The 20,118-nt window shown below is 37.8% G+C and overlaps 1 protein-coding gene across 2 annotated transcripts in view; it reads left to right on the forward strand.

Annotated features, from left to right (window-relative positions):
* LOC5572250 (group 3 secretory phospholipase A2) overlaps window positions 1-20,118 on the forward strand; it is an 82,681-nt gene that overhangs the window by 50,248 nt on the left and 12,315 nt on the right. For both annotated transcript variants that reach the window (XM_021849482.1, XM_001653884.2), the window contains exons 4-5: window positions 3,094-3,288; window positions 15,912-15,999. In XM_021849482.1, coding sequence (XP_021705174.1) covers window positions 3,094-3,288; window positions 15,912-15,999 — 283 coding nt within the window. The remainder of the gene's footprint in view (window positions 1-3,093; window positions 3,289-15,911; window positions 16,000-20,118) is intronic.

The following is a 20,118-nucleotide window of genomic DNA, read 5'->3' on the forward strand; positions in this document are numbered from 1 at the left end:
ATTATGTATCTTTCAAAATTTATTTAGATAGAAATTGGAAAGAGTTGGCAATGAAACCATCTACTTGGCCCAAACACTTTAGATTTAGAGAATTTGAAAATATTTGTTCTGATCTGTTCATTTTAATAAAGCATTTGTAATAGTCATAATGAAGAAAAACCGCTAAATTGTCGAGAAATTGTAATCGTTACTTCTGTTGTTTGTACTGTATGTTAGAATCCATTATTTTTAAGATCCAATTTCAATAAGACCGCAATGGTCAAAAAACAAATAAAATAAAAAAAATCTCTGACATGTGGAACGGACGCTGTTGTAAGCCGTTCCTAACATGGAGTACAGACGTTCCAGGTTTGCAGGTACAAACCCCCCTTCCCTGTCAGCATACGACCAAAGTTCCCACCGGCGTTGGCTACCCGATCTTCCCCAAGGTTACTCGTACCCCAGCCAGTACCACGAGGTGGTAGGGATAGGAGTTGCTGGGCAAAAGGCTGAGGACCACACAGGTCCTGCAGATTCGCGAGGTACCAATGGTACGCCATGCTCAGTCATTTACCGTGCCAACATTGATTGTATGCGTTGAAAATCTTTGGCTATAATTATTAAACTGCTCTGAAGGCATCACTGGATGCAGTAAAACAATATAGCAATGAATTGCGCGTGTTATCTTTCGCGGCAGATAGAGCACTGTTGAAGAATTCCCGATTGGTTATAAATCAACAACTAACACAACGTAACAAAAATGACATTTTTGCATGTCTCAAGGATCAAATTACGTGTCTCTAGTTGATTTGGAGTTGCTGTATCTATTGCTGTTCTCAGAAATGTTCCAGCATGTCACAAGTTTTAGCTACAGGTCGCCAAAGTTGTATAAAACACTGATTTCATTGATGTTTACATAACGTTTAAAGTATGATTTATCAAATTTTATTGTGATCTAATCCACCAAGCATGCAATATATTACTTCAACTTTCATTTTAGGTATAATTTGGTTGAAATTGCACGAGCAAATTTAGATTAAATCGATTTTTCCAACATGCTTGCAGTCTTTATACAAAATTCTTTGTTTCCATATGGCAAAATACAATACTTTTCGAAACCATCAAAAAATTACTATTCAGCATCTAAAGTATTATGAACTTTGTTGATAATAATTGTTATGCTCATGAAGTTTGAACTCTGTGGAAAATTAAGCGAATAAATTGCCATACAAGCTGACAAACTTGCATGCAAGTTGGCTGAAATATTCAAATTTTCCATTGTCAACAGTCAATATCTCAAAAACTAGACGTGCCATGATATTTTTGAAAATGGCAATGGATTCAGCATCCTGCTTGAGACAAAAACGTGTTCCGCAGTGTAATTACTGAGACGTCCGAATGGATTACCGTCATGAGCAAAGTTGTAGCTGATGAATATATCTGAAAGTATCAGCGTTGCTCTAACCCTCAAGTGCCCGTTGACAAACACTATGGCCGATTGAATGAATTGCTTGCTTTTCCCATAATAATTTCCATACAAAGTTCGAAGGGCTTGTGTAATCTAAGTTTCCATCCAAATGAGCTTAAATTTGAGAGTACACTCACAATTTGATATAGAATCGGATGAGTGGTGTGGAGCAAAAACAATTTTGATTACTTGGGTATGGTCGTGGTAGATTTGACCAAATTAAAACATAGACGTTCTGAAGTGCCAGAAGTTAAGCTTGTGGTGAAGATGTGATAATCGATCATTTATTTGCGTTCTCGCGTTACTTCTTCTTTTCTAGAAAGTTCAATTCAAATATAATTCTAGAAAGTTCAATATAAAAGTTGAGACTAAGCTTAACTAACTTAGCATTTTAAATCATAATAATTGACCCTAAGCCTCACTAGGTTAATCTGAAATTCTCCGAATGCTTCCAAAACTCAACTTGTAATACTTCTATAGAAAGTTTTTTATTTAAAATCTTCATAAATAAAATCACCTGAAAAACACAATTAAAGATAGGGTGTGGCAAGAACTGTATAAAAAAACTCAAAGGGTGTCGGTTTTACCCTGACTATTCCTATGAAATACAACACTGACATTAACTTTGATAAACATTGATCGATGGTACAATGGTGTTCTGAAGTAACACCCCCTATATCGATGGGCTCGAGTTAACAGGCGCGGTTGAAGGAAACTAGTTGATAAAACCCGCTAATAATAGTCGTTAAAAATGGTCGGAGTAAAACAAAGCCATGCGTCGAATTTCCAAAAGCACAAATCAAGATATTCAAAAAAAGATCTGCCCTTAAAACTGTGATCGAATGATCATAAACCAATGTGAGGTTCTACAGATGCTATTGAAAATTATAGGTGTGCCTTCGGTTCACCATCATCTTGATTCTAAAACTATATTTTAACGTTTCTACAGCCGTGGTAGGTACATAATCGTTTCGCCTTACCGGAAGAACCAGTCGTCTTTTTCAATTCTTATTTTTACTGTTTGAAGTGTAACGTCCGTTAAACTAAGTTAAAATCTAAAAATCCCGTTGAAAATATAAGAGCCATTCAACTTAATTAGAACGCTATTATGTGTACATATGTACCTATGTTAGCGAAAACGGTGACAAATTAGCACGCTAGAATCTTATATACGGGAAACAATCAAAGTGTGAGGTCCACTAGATTAAGCGATTCTAAATAATTTAATGACATAGCTCTTTGAAAACCCAGCGTAGCCTAATTGCTCTTCAAGTTCACGAACAAAAGTTCATTGGTTTGCAAACTTTTGTGCTTCAAATCATGCATTTATTATGCGATTTTATATCATAGGCAAGCAGACGCTTTGTTGCAAATATTTTCCTTGAAATTCAACATTGTTCAACCAAAGATGGCTCTGTGATGATCAGTACTGGAATCCTTTGTGTCGAACTGTCGATAAATAAATCTAATGACCATAAAACAAGAAACATTGTCGCGTGTTAAAACTGTTTGTCTCAGAACAGGTTCAATGGGTTCTTAATTTTGTATACCTTGTCATTTGGCACATAAACCTAGAAAAGATCAAAGAGTTCATTAAGTCAGGTTATACCGAATCAGTGTTCTCTTGTTTTATTTCCCATTTACAGGAAGTATCGCAGCTAATTACTCGGACGTAGGCAGATACGCAGACGAGGATCGATGTTGCCGCGAGCACGACATGTGTCCGAACATTCTGCTGCCAGGGGAGTGCCGTCGAGGGCTTTGCAACCGTGGCGCCTTCACGAGATCACACTGCGACTGTGATGCAAGGTTTAGAAGATGTTTACAAAATCTCAACACCGGTTAGTATGCGCGGTTGGATGCTAAATACTTAACGTTCGAATATCAATTGACCCTCAATGACGAATGTGTATGCATGATCGGGGTACCTTTAGCTGCTATACGGTTGAGCAGATTCTTTATTATTTCTTATGATTGTCTGTAACGTAAGTCTCGTGTAAAGAAAGAAGAAATCTAAGTTATTGCTTTGAGCCATAGAATAAATGCACCCTCAGCGGAGGTACACAGCAAAATCTCTTAATTTGCCTCAATGGACTTTTCCGTAACGTATTTTAAAAATTCATGTAATAGTTGTGCCATCGCTATTTAGGGAGAGATCCCCCTGGAGTAATGTTTGTGTATAATCCTTGAATATACATGCCATTTTGAAAAAGTAAAGATGTTTGAAAACCGTTCAAAAGTTGACGAATCGCCTTAAATTTGAACTTCATTAGTAATTATTTGGAATATGACAAAATAGTTTGATCAAATAGAATCATAATTTGAAAGTATGAATGTATTTTGCATCATATTTAAACTAACAACTATTACATCATGTGTGTTCTATTACATTTCAACACACATCAGATTGAAACAAAATTCTTTTAAAGGGTTAATTTTATAGTTACAGTCATTTACACGTGTCATTCCGTCCGAGCACAGAATATTAAATATATTATGCGTTATTACAACGCATGTATATTGCTGAGCTGATGGTGTCTGTGTCAACGGCTGCTGAAGCGAAGGTGGCTGCACTACATACTGCTGGGCTGAATAGGGGAACATGGTCCAAGACGCACTGATGGGGTAAAATGGCCCACGTCATTAAATCATTCCTAGATCGTTTCAATTTGTATTCTTTGCCAAACGAAGTTAAAATATGTTTAGCTAAGAGTTGCCGCCACAACCCTTGGACATAAACTCATAGATTTTTCCTCAATTTTCCGGTGAAATTCAACATTTTTCCCTTTTTTGCCTAAACATTAAGGTTTTTCGATGATTTCATAAAGGAATAAGCGTTTCCATACCACAGAGCAAACTCATGGAGAAACATGGTTGCTAACTAGTAGTTCTCCATACTAAATGGCATTCTACCCCATCCATTTGGTCATTTTGAACCACCCCCATTTTTCAACCAACTTTTCTACACGATTTAAACCCGTTAAAAAACTCAAATTTGGGAAATGTTTTCATGATGGTAGCTAGCAAATATTGTAAAGTTACTGTTAGGACTTCGAATGGCGTTAAAATGTGGATCTCATTAGGGGAAAATGACACAAATCCTTAAAGTGGCATTTTGGACCATTTTGCCCTACTGCTGCTCCAACGGCTGTCGCATTGAAGACTCTTGCACTGATGACGGTTGCACTGAAAACTGGTGTATAAGAGGCTGTTGTGCTGTGTATTGCTGTACTGGCGGCAGCCGCTCTGAACGATGTTGCACTCGGCAAATAAAAGAATATACGTCAAGAAATGGTACGCTCAGCGTGCAACTTCTGCCGACCAGGATACAGCGGACCCCAGAAAGATATGGTTCTTACCCTTAGGAGAAGTGGAGAATCCAAACAAGCCCAGAAAGGTACGCTTTGTATGGGATGCAGCAGCTAAGGGGAGTTTCGTTGAATAGCGTCTTGCTTAAAGGGCCGGTCCAACTTACATTATTGCCAGCTATACTGTTCCAATTCCGGCTATGTATTCTTTTGCCGTTAGTGCGGATATATAGCAAATGTTTCATCAGGTCGGAATTCGACCAGATGGCAGAAACTCTCTGCGCTTTCTATGAAATGAAAACCCTGAGGAACCAGTGGAGACATACCTGTATGGATGTTTGGTGCCACGTGCTCGCCTGCATCAGCGCAGTTTGTGAAAAACCTGAATGCCATGGAACACCTCAGCAATACGCGAGGGCCGTCGAAGGGATACTAAAGAGTCACTACGTAGATGACTATCTGGACAGTTTTGGCAGTGAAAGTGAGGCGAAGAAGGTATCAGCTATCATCTACGAAATTGGAGGTCGGTTAGCGAAAGTGTCACGGCAACACTTGGTGAATCAGCAAAGGAAGACAGCAAAAACCTTTACCTGGTAGCTGGTGAACATGTGGATTGAGTACTCGGGATGCTTTGTGTTTTGCTTCACCACCTCCATGAGCGAAGAAGTCAAACAACTCTTTCGTAACGGTACCCGCCCAACAAAGCGACAAATACTGTGGTGCGTTATACCACTGTTCGACCCTCTGGGGCTTCACTATCAACGAGAAGTTGCTTATACAGGACCTGTGGCGAGACGGTACAGAGTGGGACGAAGCAGTAGATGAAGAAGTATTTGATCATTGAATACTCAGAAAAAAATGATCGAGTTCGTAGCATCCATAAGAATACCAAGGTGCTGTTTCCCACGAGCAACTGAAGAAACCTACAACGCTGCTCAACTACACGTTTTCGTTCACGCCAGCAAAATTGCTTACTACCCGAGATGGAGCCTTCCAATGTGCTTAAGTCTCTGCCAAACCCTAGGTGGCTCCGCTCAAGCCAATGTCCATTACGAAGTTAGAACTGCAAGGATGTGTACTTGATACTCGTTTTCTCAAATTCGTGCAAGGTAGTCACCCTATCGCATTTTCCAAGAGATTCCTTTGGACAGATTCTACGACAGCGAGGTAATGGATCAGGTCAGATCCGAGACGCTACAAGCCTTTCGTAGCTCACCGAGTAAGAGAGATATTGGAGAGTACGGATGCAAACGAATGGCGGTGGGTGCCATCCAAGCTCAACCCTGCGAATGAAGCCACAAAGTGGGGCAGTGGACCATACTTTAGCAAGGATAGTCAATGATTTATCGGACAAGAATTCCTGCGGCATCCCGAAGAAACTTGGAGACGATGAGATTGGGTCAACAACTGATAACATAAGACCTTCAGTATTGTTCCATTTTGCGATTGATACGACACAGAACTTCGAACGTTTTTCATCGTTGAAAAAATTGCTGCGCGCCGCGGTTGTGCTATTTTCCCCCGAATGTCGGTTCCCCGAATGTCTTTTCCCCGAACGCCAGTTCCCCGAATGCCAGTTCCCCGAGTATCCCGTTTCCCCGAATAGCCCACTCCCCCGAAAAGTTATTGGCACTCATATATGTCATAACTTTATACATTTCAGAATGGTGAACGTACTGGTCCCCTGATATGCACCCTTCATAATTTGATTGGCAATTCTTACAAGTTTTAGCGTCCTCAGCATTTTTGGCAACATGTGTATAGTCGAGAATGACTATACAATGTCAGAAAGCATTGTCGATTCGAGGCCTCTGACATACTTGCCTTTGGACTCCGATGAGTCTGAAGCTTTTACACCAAATCACTTTCTTTTGGGAGCGTCTAGTAGAGTGAAACAAAGTGATGTGAGTGTAGGTGAATCCCAAAAACACCTACCTGATACTTGGAGAGGAATCAAATGCCAACTGGGCAAGTTTTAGCAACGCTTCCTGATCATCCGAAGACAACCAAAATGGTTCAACGAAACACGACCCTTACAGGTCAGTGATCTCGTTTTGGTTGCAGATTGCGCTAGGCGTAGTGAATGGATACGAGGAAAAATAACCCAGATCTTCGAAGGACCAGATGGTCGAGTCCGACAAGCTGCCGTGTGAACCCGACAGAGAATCTTCAGACGACCAGCGACTAGGCTGGCTGTCCTCGACGTATATGGATTGGGTGCTGTACTAAAAGATGCATGGAAGCACCGGGGGGAGACTGTTACCGGTACGTCGAGTTGCCCACCTTATCTCAACCGTTTCCTTCACTGGATTGATAAGGTGTCAAAGAGATCACAATGAAAACAAAATGACGATTATATGTATAGAGCGTGGAGTGAATTATATTAAAGCTATTATTCTACCTTTCAAAAGTTATCCTATGTCAGAATTAATCTATTATGCCTAAGCCTAAATACGTTTCTTAGCCTAAATACGAACTAGTGGAGGTAAGAAGATTGAAATAAAATTGAAATGATATCCTAAGGTGAAATTAATTGTACACTTACCTAGGAGCTAAAATTAACCTAAAAGGAAGTCAGTTGGACAGTGTAATTTGTGGAAAATTATAGTTTGAAGGGCTAATGAAAAGTAAGCTAACTTATAAACCTAATAGAACGCCTAACTAAACGGGTGCACAACGTTAGGCATAAGGACGTTAGGCATAAGTACGATAGGCATAAATACGATAGGCATAATGGACGTGTTGGTTGTACACATTGGCAATTTTTTCATCAGAGATTATCCCTTCTTTTAATTGAAGGTTGTTCTTTATAGTTATACTGTCGACAAAATTGTTGGAGTTAGTGCTGCTAATGTTTCAATCAGATTTGTTTTCTTTTATAATTAAACTGTTCTTTCGAAACATACTTATTCAAAAATGTATGTCACTATTGCTCTTAATACTTCCATAATATGTTTTCCCTCCTTTGAATCATAGGCTATTCTTTATAATTATACGGTCGATCTAGTGACTATAAGAAAGGGACCTTTTTTCAATAATATGCTGTTTTGTGGATTCTTGCTGTTCGTTATTGGAATTGTAGATGTAAATATTTCCATGAAAAAATGCACGCCTTGCTAAATGCTAAATACTCTGATATGTTAAATTGACTTTGAAATCAAAGTTTACTTTTCAAATTCGACAAATTTGAAATATTTTCAAGGTGCTTTCGGCATATGTGGCTGATCAAAATTGTTTGAAACCCATCGAAAATTGTTTGAAGTGTTGTAACGTGTATGTGCCTTTTTTAAGAGTTTAGAAAGTTTCTAAAGTGGAAAGGACTGTCATGTCTACCTATCTCAAGTGATGTTCATTATTCTACCTTATAACTCTGCTACCTTTTACGTGTTCGTACCTACAGATTTCTGAGCTATAAATACTGGTTGCTGTAGGCTCAGAAGAGTGACTTCCCGGACTGTGGACTGATTAACATATTATTTTATTTTTTATTTACAGGATATAAAAGGAAGAAGAGGCAAAGGAACTGTTTTCATCACATTAAATTTATGAACAGATTCGAAGTGGGAATGTAACGCTTTTATTGGCGTCACACTACCAGAATATTATTGTTGAAGATAATGACACCTATCATAACATGATTTTTTTTTACTTGACTTTAGATTGTTGTCTTCAAGTTAATCATTTGCATTATAATTACTAATAATTACATGGAAGATTTCCCTTCTTTACAATTAACGCAATTATGTAAGAAAAATATTACATAAATTATTCTCACCAAACTAAACTCGCTCATCGCATATATAAACCAAACTAAACTTTGCTCATCGCAAATATAAATGGATGCTTATAAAAATGGATTTAACTGGACTTAAAAATGATAACTATGTTCATGATAACAATCTTCTTCCATATCTTCTGATAATGGATTCATTGTCAAATTTCGTAACACCGCAAATAGTAATTTCCCAGGCAATCAGAAGTCGCATGAAAGTTCACGTAATAACTCATTAAGTCATACAAATTACATCGAAACCGCGAAACACGGTTTATAAAATAGTCAGATTGATGAATTTCCTCACATAAAACGCTTTTCTGCTGATTTCATTTGTACATTTTATTATTTTATTCGTCCCGTACACTCGAACAAAGTAAGTCGAATCAATCCGTAGCAGCTGTCAAATCAACATTTTTTTTATCATAGTCGCATAAGACCACAGGTTAGTTCGGTAGAAAATTTATGCTCTCGCATTGTATGCTATTATTCATCACATAATTTATGCACGTATATCGTCTCCACTTTTATACGTAGAAGGCCTTTTCGCGACATCTTATAAGTAAAATTTTGCACATACAAAGCCTCCAGGTGATTTGGTTATATGTACATTTTGGTTGTCTGGATTATAAGCAACCAAGTAATCCACCCCTCGTAACGCTTTTTGTATGAATTTACCATTATTTTTTATGAGCTATTACATCTTGAAGACACCTACCCACCTCCAGCAGCGTAATGGAATTTGTAAATGGACCCGAGCAATTTTCGATATGAGCAGAGTTTTATGTCAACGTCCATTATGCCTAACGTATTTTATGCCCAACATCCATTATGCCTAAGGGGGTATACTCTAACTAAATTAATATAGTTTTAAAGCTACAATATATCAGCTCTATCAGCTAAACATTGGTGTAGCCTTTCGTTTCCTGTCGTATCAATTGGACATACAAAAGTCCCATGGACATACAAATGTCCCATGTTCAATTGGACATACAAAAGTCCCATGAAACTACATCATCACTCAGAAGGATTTGACATGAGTGATTTAAAAAAAGTTCGGAAATGCAAAAACACTATTTTGAATTTGCAATATACACGGATGAAAACCAGCCGGCAGCTTTTTAACGTTTGGTTTTCATTACATAGACTTTTTTACATTCAATTTACATTACGTGTCACTATTTCAATACATTTTTTCGTAAATGGGAAGTGATATGTAGAATGCAGCTCGGGCGGTCATGCTGCAGCAAGGGACCCGGCAGAACGTGGAGCGTTATAGACGGAAACGGCATCAGCAGACCCGCCTCTTTCGGGAGAAAAACTCGCCGCCTGAAGGAGACGGAGTGCGAGGAGATGGAACAGCTATGCCGGTCTCAAGAAACATGTAAGTTCTATTAGAAGCTCAACGATGGATAAGGATGGGAGCATTTTAACGGACGAGCGTGAGGTGATCGAAAGGTGGAAGCAACACTTCGACAAACACCTGAATGGCGCTGAGAACACAGGCAACGAAAGACGGGACAGCGGAGGAAATGCCTTCGTCAGTACTGCGGGTGATTGAAACCAACCAGCCCCCACTTTGAGGGAGGTTAAGGATGCCATTCACCAGCTCAAGAACAATAAAGCTGCTGGTAAGGATGGTATCGGAGCTGAACTCATAAAGATGGGCCCGGAGAGGCTGGCCATTTGCTGCACCGGCTGATAGGCACAATCTGGGAAACAGAACAGCTACCGGAGGAGTGGCAGGAAGAGGTAATATGCCCATCTACTAGAAAGGTGACAAGTTGGATTGTGAGTACCGTAATCCGGGGTAACATTGATCAGCGGGGTAACATTGATCGGGATGACTCATCTTGTTAAACGTTCAAATAAAGATTTATTGATGAAACATTTTCGAACCATGAATGGCGCCTCTCTTTCGTATATTCATAAGCTAATGATAATTAAGGTTTTTGCCAAAATTGCGTTTAGTTCATGCACAAATTTGTCTACTTTTTGAAACAATGATTTCTATCATTTTCACTGACACTACCGGAAATTCATGTCTCACATGAGTTCTGCAGACGATGTGATCAAGGAAAATGCGGTTCTTACTAAAAATGGCATCGCCGAAAACGATTCCGTTGTCAAATCTTTCATAAGTTTATTCAATTAGGCAACATTAACTTATTACTATTACGAATGTAAAATTTCCTTAGGAAATTGCCCACTTTTAGGCGTATTCCGCGGTTCAAGGTGTTTTTAATTTTGAAATAACTCAAAAAGTAAATGACTTGTAAGAGTTTGGTTTTCATATTAGGCTTCAGGGGCCCTGATTTTAGTAAGTAACGACATTTCCAATATTAGCGAACGTTGTTTACTTGGGTGATCAATATTACCCCATATCAGCTGACTCAAAAAATCACTTAAAACATTTATTTAAACATGTTTAAATCTTCCGAAAAACAAAATAAAGTACATAGTTAGGAGCGGTGGGTGCCAGTACTTGTTTTAAAAATATGAAACTTGTAACATTTGTATTGTGAAATGAAAAATTTAAGAAAAACTAAAGAAAATGATCAATGTTACCCCGGATTACGGTACTTTCGAGCGATCACCATTTTAAATACGGCCTACAAAGTGTTATCTCAGATTATCTTCTGTCGACTGTCATCTGTAGTAAACGAGTTCATAGGAAGTTAACAAGCTGCCTTCGTTGACGGGCGATCGACAACGAACAAGATCTTTGCTGTACGGCAAATCCACCAAGAATGTCGTCAATACCAGGTCCCGACGCATAACTTCTTCGTCGATTTTAAGGCGGCATATGATAATATCGACCGCGTAGAGCTATGAAAAATCATGGATGAGAACAGCTTTCCTGGGGCCTTCCTTAGTCGAGTGGTTAGAGTACGCAGCTACGAAGCGAAGTCATGCTGAAGGTGTCTGCGTTCGATTCCCGGTCGATCCAGCATCTTTTCGTAAAGGAAATTTCCTTGACTTCCCTGGGCATAGAGTATCATCGTGCCTGCCACACGATTTACGAATGCAAAAATGGCAAGTTTGGCACAGAAAGCTCTCAGTTAATAACTGTGGAAGTGCTCATAAGAACACTAAGCTGAGAAGCAGGCTCTGTCCCAGTGAGGACGTTAATGCCAAGAAGAAGAAGAAGCTTTCCTGGGAAGCTCACGAGACTGATAAGAGCAACGATGGAAGGTGTGTAAAATTGTGTGAAGGTTTCAGGCGAACATTCTAGTTCGTTTGAATCCCGCCGCACATTGGTTCGAAGGCGGCCAAAACCTCAAAAATGAAAGTTGTATATTCCGAACGGAAATATTTTTCTCGACTTCCTTAACATATCGGTGGTTTAAATCCAAAGTTTGAAGCAGATTCATTGAATTTTGAATTTTATACAACTCTTTAAGTGGACCGTGGACATGATTTTTCAAGAAAATTTATTATTGCGAACCATAATTCAGCAGCTATTTATGAATTTAAAGAGAGCTCAAAACGCAATGGTATCTTCAGAGAAGTTGTTTGTAGATGCATAAAGTACACCTGAGTTGAATAGAATTTTTCATAGAATTCATAGAAAGTAAATTGATGCAATTTTTTTTTTCAAGAACCATAATATTTTTGATAAAAGTACCCTAAGACATTAGTAGCCCGTGAATGCCTGCGATGAGAATAAGTTCATTCAAAAGCTAAAAACAAGAGCTTTCAAGTATGGCACAAATTATTTTGCGAAAACATGCGATGGACCACTTTTAACGCGTTTGAAGGTGTACGGAGGGCAATTCTAATTAAATAATAATAATCCTGTGACACGCTAGTACGTGCATTACAATCGTAGTAGCCTTGAATGGCATCTCGAGCAGGAACAAATAATTCGCACCTATCTTCTTCTTCTTCTTCTTCTTCTTCTTCTTCTTCTTCTTCTTCTTCTTCTTCTTCTTCTTCTTCTTCTTCTTCTTCTTCTTCTTCTTCTTCTTCTTCTTCTTCTTCTTATTTCGAGCGTTACGTCTCAACTACGACAAAGCCTGACTCTCAGCTTCTAATTAGCACTTCCGCAGTTATTACCTGAGAGTCTCTTTGCCGATTGATCATTTTTGCATGTGTGTGTATATCATGTAACAGGTACGATCATACTTTATGTCCTGGGAAGTTGAGGAAAATTACTTTACGAAAAGATCCTCGACCGGTGGGATTCAAGCCCACGATCCTCAGCTTGGACTTGCTGAATAACTGCGCGTTTACCTCTATGACTCTCTGGGCCCTCATGCATACAATATTTTGGTATTATTACTTGCACTCTTAAAAATAATGAGTTTTACACGTGACGTAAGCGTTATTATCCTCAATTATTATGTGACTCAAATACAAATATTACTCAATTTTATGTTTCTGATGACGTATTTTAGAATCCACAGGTTTAATAAACTATTTTTACATTGGCATAGGAATTAAACAATGTGATTCCAAATATCTATACTTCTAGTAATGAAAGTTGAACGCAAAACTTAACTTTACGTTTATTAAGGCGTAAAATAGCATGTCCCTTGACCGCACTGATAGCGCATTGAAAATAATCAAGTTTGTTTTCAATCGTAGACTGTGCAAGATGTCGTCGCGGGTGTTACTTGCAAAAAACGAGTAATTTATTACGTATACTTCGATATATTGCCGTTTTCCACAGCATCACATGCAGCTTTAATCATCTCTTTGGGTTGGGTCGTACGGCTGGCAATGAATTGATCCAAAAAGTGTGTGAATAATTCTATTAGAAATTCCATAACAAACGAAACCCTTAGATTTCGTGTTAGTTAATGAGAATGTTACAAGGTGGTGAATTCATGTTGTGATCACAAGAAATGAATGTGTAGTGTGTTCGCTTTTCCCATCGTCAGTTCATGATAAAATAAACTGCTTGATTTAGTGAGAGTGATCTATCAAGATCAAGGATTTACATGATCTAAAGGAGAAACATTTGGTGGGGTAGATCTATTTTCCAGAACCAACTCTCTGACTTACTCTCACGTCATGTCGTATATTTTTTTGTTTAGTTGAGGTCATGTAATTTTCAGAATGGACTAAAATTTGCGTCAAAAGGTTTGCTTCTTTTATGTGCATCTAAGAAGATTGAATTTTACAAGAAATTTTCGAAGAGTGTGATTAAATAATGTTCATGGTGCGCCGGGGACTACAAAAAGGTGATGGACTTTCGTGCCTGTTGTTCAATTTTGCGCTAGAAGGTGTTATGCGGAGATATTTTTACGAGATCCAGTCAATTTGTTTGTTTCGCGAATTATATGGACATTGTCGGCGAAACATTTGAAAAGGTGGCAAACCTGTACACCCGATTGAAACGCGAGGCAAAAGTTGGACTGGTGGGGCCTGTGCGCGACAGGGCTCGCCTAGGTAGCAGTGTTACGATCGACGGGGACACGTTCGAGGTGGTCGACGAGTTTGTCCACCTTGATTATTATGACTAAACCGATAGTAAAATGAAGCTTTACAACCAATTTTAGGATAACAAAAATTTATTTTTTGCAGAGTGTTTAAGAAGCATCACATAGGTTTATTTATTAAAATTTTACTATTTTTCACGTTAAAATTACTATAAAAATTAAAATTGAAAAAATTATGTTCTGTATCTTGGTATCTCCCTAACTCGATGATCAATTCAATATCCAGTTAGGATGAGTTTTATATACTAACATACACTAGTTTTTATTTTATACAAATTTAATGTTCTACAAACTTTGAAGACTTCACTGAAGGTCATATATTATTACATTCAAATTCAATCCGCTTGTGCCACCTCTAAATCTTAATATTTTTGGCTCAAACTTTGAGGTTTCTCTTTTCAAGTGGTATGAATTCAGAAGAGCAAGCAAATTTATTTACTTTCGAAAATTAGCCGCACCCTAATGCAGAGGTATACTCGGTCTTTAGTAACAATGGATGTCACACTAACGTTCCTTCCCCTCTCCGACGACCGTAAGGACGTGGCCGGCACCGTTATTGGCTTTATAATATTTAGAATTCTCGAAAATATATACTAAAAATGGTTACCTTCTCTCAAGCTCTATCTGTTGGTTCATTGTGCAATTTCGATGATTCTGGTCAATCACGAGGTAGCAACTACGAATTTTACGGTCATCAATGCTCATGATCATTGGTTTATTTGATAATTGGAATGGATCATTCTGCCTCGACCTACGGAGTGTCCCAAGGAAGATTTTGGTTTTGGAAGAATTTTGTTTATTTTTTCATAATACTTTGATGATGTGTTACAGAAATGAACACAAAAGGTTAATCTTTTTCATAGTAATTTCAAAAGGCGTGTGCACAGCCAAATTGCTTTTATAACCATTTCAAACTTTGAGAGCATGATTTTCATGATGATGGACATCGTTTAAGCATAGGGGAACAAACATGTCAAAATATTTACGAATTATCGTCATAGTAAATATAACGTGATTTTTAACTTAAAACGGTTGATTGGATTATTCATCAGCTAAGTTTGTTTATTTGCTCACACAAGGCAACATTCATTTATCGATTGAAGTAAGTAGTTTTACCGGGTGACCGAATATTCTTATCAAGGCCTAGTAATCATCGAGAACAAATAGTTGTATCATTTCTATGGTTATTAGCCGTTATATTCTAGTGGAACCTTAGAAAAAATCTCTTCTTGTTCCCACTATTGCCATAATGGGTATTATATGCATAATTGGTACATGTACCCTACGTATTTAAATTTTTGATCGAAGTATTCACAAATATATTTTTCACAGAATAATTATTGTATGAATATAAACAGTGTACAGTTTTTGTAAATCTCATTCTTCCACTGCCTTCTAATGATCTATCCCATACAGTTTTTTGGCCTGTAACAGAATCAATTCTTTTGAATATTTTTTCCATAATTGATACATCACACCCAACGACAATATGATATGCATTAGGGCATGTTAGATTATGACAAATGAATTAGCCTATGAACTTCGTTAGGCATGGCTTTAGTATAACTCCACGAAGGTCGCACAGCTTCAGTCAGCAGAAAAGGTCACCAAAATATTGCAACCAAGTGTCATTATTAGTCAATTCGAACGCCACTGCCGTCTCTAGTGTCTGTTCCACCCGTGTGCACCATTAATCAACAAGGGTGATCTTCATGGGCAAGGTGTATCTCTTAATCGTGAAGCTGGCTCGAAGATTATAGCTTGTATTCGGACAGCTGAATTTTACTGGACCTTGCGTTGAACTTGCTCACATGACAGTGAATCCAGCACCAAAGGAGTTAAATGTGGGAAAGTTAGCCCTAGTTAGATATCGAACGCATCGTGATCGTGAGAGTGCCTAGTTTGACACTAAAATTTAATTTTCTCACTTTCCACAGAGACCGCCAACACCTTGGGAGCCGTCTTCTTCAACGTGATACAGGTGACCTGCTTCAGCGAGAGGCGACCGTGTTCAATCTGGCAGAGGTCAGTATGTGTATTTGGCATTCAGTGCCGGTTTATCTCTCACGTGGAACCATATAATGGCATCGTCAACTTATTTAAAGAGCTAAGGTAGTAATTTCTAAGACGCGATCAGGTGCTAAGGGGCCATACGTGATACACATAGCGAATGTCTTTTTTGTCGCACTTTGGCGTTCTCCGATTTTGACAGGCAACGGAAATCTAATCGATGCCTAACCTCTAACGGTTTGTGCTGATAGAAGCGACGGAACTCCGTCCTTGCCTACTATGACGTGGGAAGCAAAGACGGTGCATCTAAGAAGAGGTCTTAGCTATGAATAAAGAAAAGAAGTTGGCAAGAAACCATCGTTTCCATAAAAATAAGTGTATTTAGGGATTTGTGCGAAAACAAGATTATATTTATGATTTATGAGAAAATTATTATGCGTGAAATGCACTTCTGCTATGTTTTATAATGCCCATAAAATCATAACTGTCCTATTTGTACAAAACATGCATAGAGCAAAAGTTACTCAAAGTTAAACAACTATAATTTTCTAGTACATTTTTACATGTCATATTCATTGAGCACCCCGCAAGGGATACTCATTCTGACACATTGACATTGACATTGACACATTGAAAAGAAAAATATAAAATTGATCATTGTTTACCAGACCATCGATATTAGACTGGCTCAGCTCAGTATGTGAAAAAATTAAAGCCATATATGTATTTCCACAAGGAACCTCCCAGGATTATTTAACAGGGTTAGAGGAAGACTTCCCGAAAATTTCAGCTCATTTCGTCGTTCCAAGAATTTTACCAAGAATTTCCTCAACTCGTTCATACAATGCGTATATTATAATCACGTTAGACTGGCCCAGCTCAGTGGACATATGGAAAACGCACATTATCTACTGTTTGGTTCAGGAAAATTGTAGATCGCCTTGAATTGAACCCAGAATGTCAAGAACACTACTTGATACCATGGTGAACAATATTGTAGAAGAATGGATTTAGGAAGGATTCTTAGCTCATTTCAATACTGCTTTGCATTTCTTCCACATGGCTTGATGGTAGGCACCTATGACGCTGGGCGAACTGCTGCACAAGGCGCATTCATATATGTGATTGTACGGAAATGCTGATCTAAGCTTAACTTTCTAAAACAAAAATGTAAATGTAAATGAGCTTATATCCAGATACAACCTTCTGCAATTATACTCATTAGGGTATCAATCAGCGTATTTGCCATTCTATGGCTCAATTTAACGCGTTCAATTAGTATACGGAACGAAACAGTGACATGGGGTCAATTTTCAATACATTTGAAACGAATAATCGACATGGATGGAGACAACATCTTCTATGATGACAGAGAGCCCGATTGGCTTGTCAGATGGATCGGGGCCAAGACATTCCAAGTCTACTATCAATCACTACAGTTGATAAAGGGCATGGCATATCATCTTTCTTATTGTATGTAAAAATAATGGTGAACGTTGAATTTCAATTTTGACAAAAACAAAATTCTCTGCAGCTCCAGAATTGACAATTTATGGAACATCGACTCATGGAGGTTTATCTGTATACCTAATTTAGAAAAATAGTATTTTTCGAATGACTTTAAAAGACATTTATTTTGTTTGTCCCAATCAGAGATATTCACAATTGCAGTAGAGGCGTCTTTGTAAGGAAAACCCGTAATAACTCCTAAACGGAAAAAGTTAGCGAGTTTCCCACCAAATGTCGTGGTTTTTCAAAGCTCTAAAAGTGGTTAATATACTACTTTGATGAGATACAAGAACTGGAAACACTGCAGCCAGAAAACCAGTTTTCTCTGGACCATGTTAACATAGGGAATAAAGTAAAAACCAGTGAATTCAAGAGCTACAGAAAAACTGTTTTGACAGAGTAACTTGCAATAAAATGTTTCACAACTTTGCTCAAGAATGTATTTCTTATTGTTTATGCAAATAGAGAGAGTTGAAAATTTCATTTGAATGAAGTTGTGATCCTTCCTAATAATAAATAACATCAAATAAAGGGCCTTACTAGTACAAACAGTTGGTGGTAGGTCATTTGGCATGAAGTCGTTTGGCATAAAGCCGTTTGGCATAAGGCCGTTTGGCATAATGGTCATTTGGCATAAAGTCGTTTGGTATAATGGTCGTTTGGCATAATAGTCGTTTGGCATAATGAGTCTGAGATCATGAATTTCTTAAGGTTATTATAAAACGGAGCCAAACTTCGAATTTTCAAGTGCACAAGACGAGAGTATCTGACAACAGTTCGCGTTGAAAACCAATCAAATTGCTTGCTTGCTGGTGCTGACCAATGGGATAGGTTTTCAACGCCGAGCGGTATTTGGTTCTCAAGTCTTGTGCTCTTGAAAATTTGAGGTGTGGCTTCGTTTGATAATCACCTTAAGACGAGATTTGATTTTACGATTCTATTGAATCTTCCTGAAGATAACAAGCTTGTTGTGGAGTCAATTGATACAAAATGTCACTTTATTCAGCAATCATATGCTCTTGAGTAAACTGAAACATATTAAGAAAGTTATAGCCAATAGTATTTTATTATTTATCCAGAAATTAACCCTTCTTCCAAATATTAATTTTTCTTTAGAGTTCCGCTATTGGAAAAAAAAATGATATATATCACAAGTTAAATCCTTCTTTCAAACATTATGTTTTTTTTTTCTAAATATGATGTAACCATAATTATAGGTGTAAAAACTGCTGAATTAAAATTTAAATGAATTTCACCTTCTTTTACACATAGGCTTTCTTTGAAGCTATACTTTTTAGATATTTTTTTTCCAACTGACAAAAGAGTGGAAATCGATAACATTGATCTGCTCAAGTTATAAGCGAAAAGATAAATCAATTACTGCAGTTACTACGATGGGTTGTGCCACTTTTCCCGCAATGTCGGTTCCCCGAATGTTATCCCGAACGCCAGTTCCCCGAATATCCCGCTTTCCCGAATAGCCCACGTCTCCAAAAAGTTTTTGGTATTCATAATTGTCGTAACTTTATACATTTCTGGGTAGTAAACGAACTGACCATCTGATATGCACCCTTCTTTATTTAATTGGCGTTTCTTTCGAGTTTTGACGTCCTCAGCATTTTTGCCAACGTGTGTATAGCCGAGAACGACTGAATACCTCCTTCTTTTGATTGTTTATCGTTCTTTCTCGTTCACGATCCACCCACTGAAGATTTTTATAGCACCTATTTAAACTGCACCACTTTTCGGGGAAACGGATCATTCGGAGAAATGGCATTCGGGGGGAAAAGGGTCATTCAAGAAAAGGGTCATTCGGGGAACTGGCATTCGGAGAAACGACATTCGGGGAAAAGTAGCACAATCACTTCGTTGATTCTGAACGCGGTTTTTGATGTCTTTTCGTTTTATTATGCTGCAATTATTTTTGGCGTCCAATCTTCTATTGCTTTTATCATAAATTTTGCATTTTGTTCCATTTTTTTATTTTGCTGTTTTAACAATTCTTGCAAGACGTGCTGTTAGAATGATAATTACTTTGCACCTGCCAATATTCAAAATATCGTTTTTGCAAACACATTATCTCCTTTCGGGATATGCTGGAAAAAATATTATTTCAATCACAAATTTTCCCTATTTTTGATAATAGACAGTGTTTTTGATGTACACTTCCAAAATTGAAATTTATATTGAGTCGTTCAAAAGTTTTGCCACAAATATTTTTTTTTTTTCAAAAATGTATTGTTTATTTGAGTTATGCTGTGAGAAGATTTTTTGCGTTAGTGCTCAAAACTATTTAAACGAAAAATAATCTGCTCTCGTATGTAAGTAATTTTTGTATTATGCTGCTGTAATAGATCTTTGGATTAGAGCTTTTAATGTTTTGCAAAAAAATTCTCCCTTCTTTTACCAAGTATTTTCATCAAATGTTTCGTCCAAACTGGGACAGAGCTTGATCTGCAGCGAAATATTCTATGAGCGTTCCCTTTATTAATAACTGCGAACTTTCTTTGCCAATTTGCTATTTCCAAATATGTATATTGCAACAAGCTCAGAGATGCTCTATGTTCTGGGATGTGGAGAAAATTATTATTCCGAAAGGATTTTCCATCAGATCCGTCCCAAGTT

This window comes from Aedes aegypti, chromosome 3 (genome assembly GCF_002204515.2).
Source record: "Aedes aegypti strain LVP_AGWG chromosome 3, AaegL5.0 Primary Assembly, whole genome shotgun sequence".
In the NCBI taxonomy this organism is placed as follows: domain Eukaryota; kingdom Metazoa; phylum Arthropoda; class Insecta; order Diptera; family Culicidae; genus Aedes; species Aedes aegypti.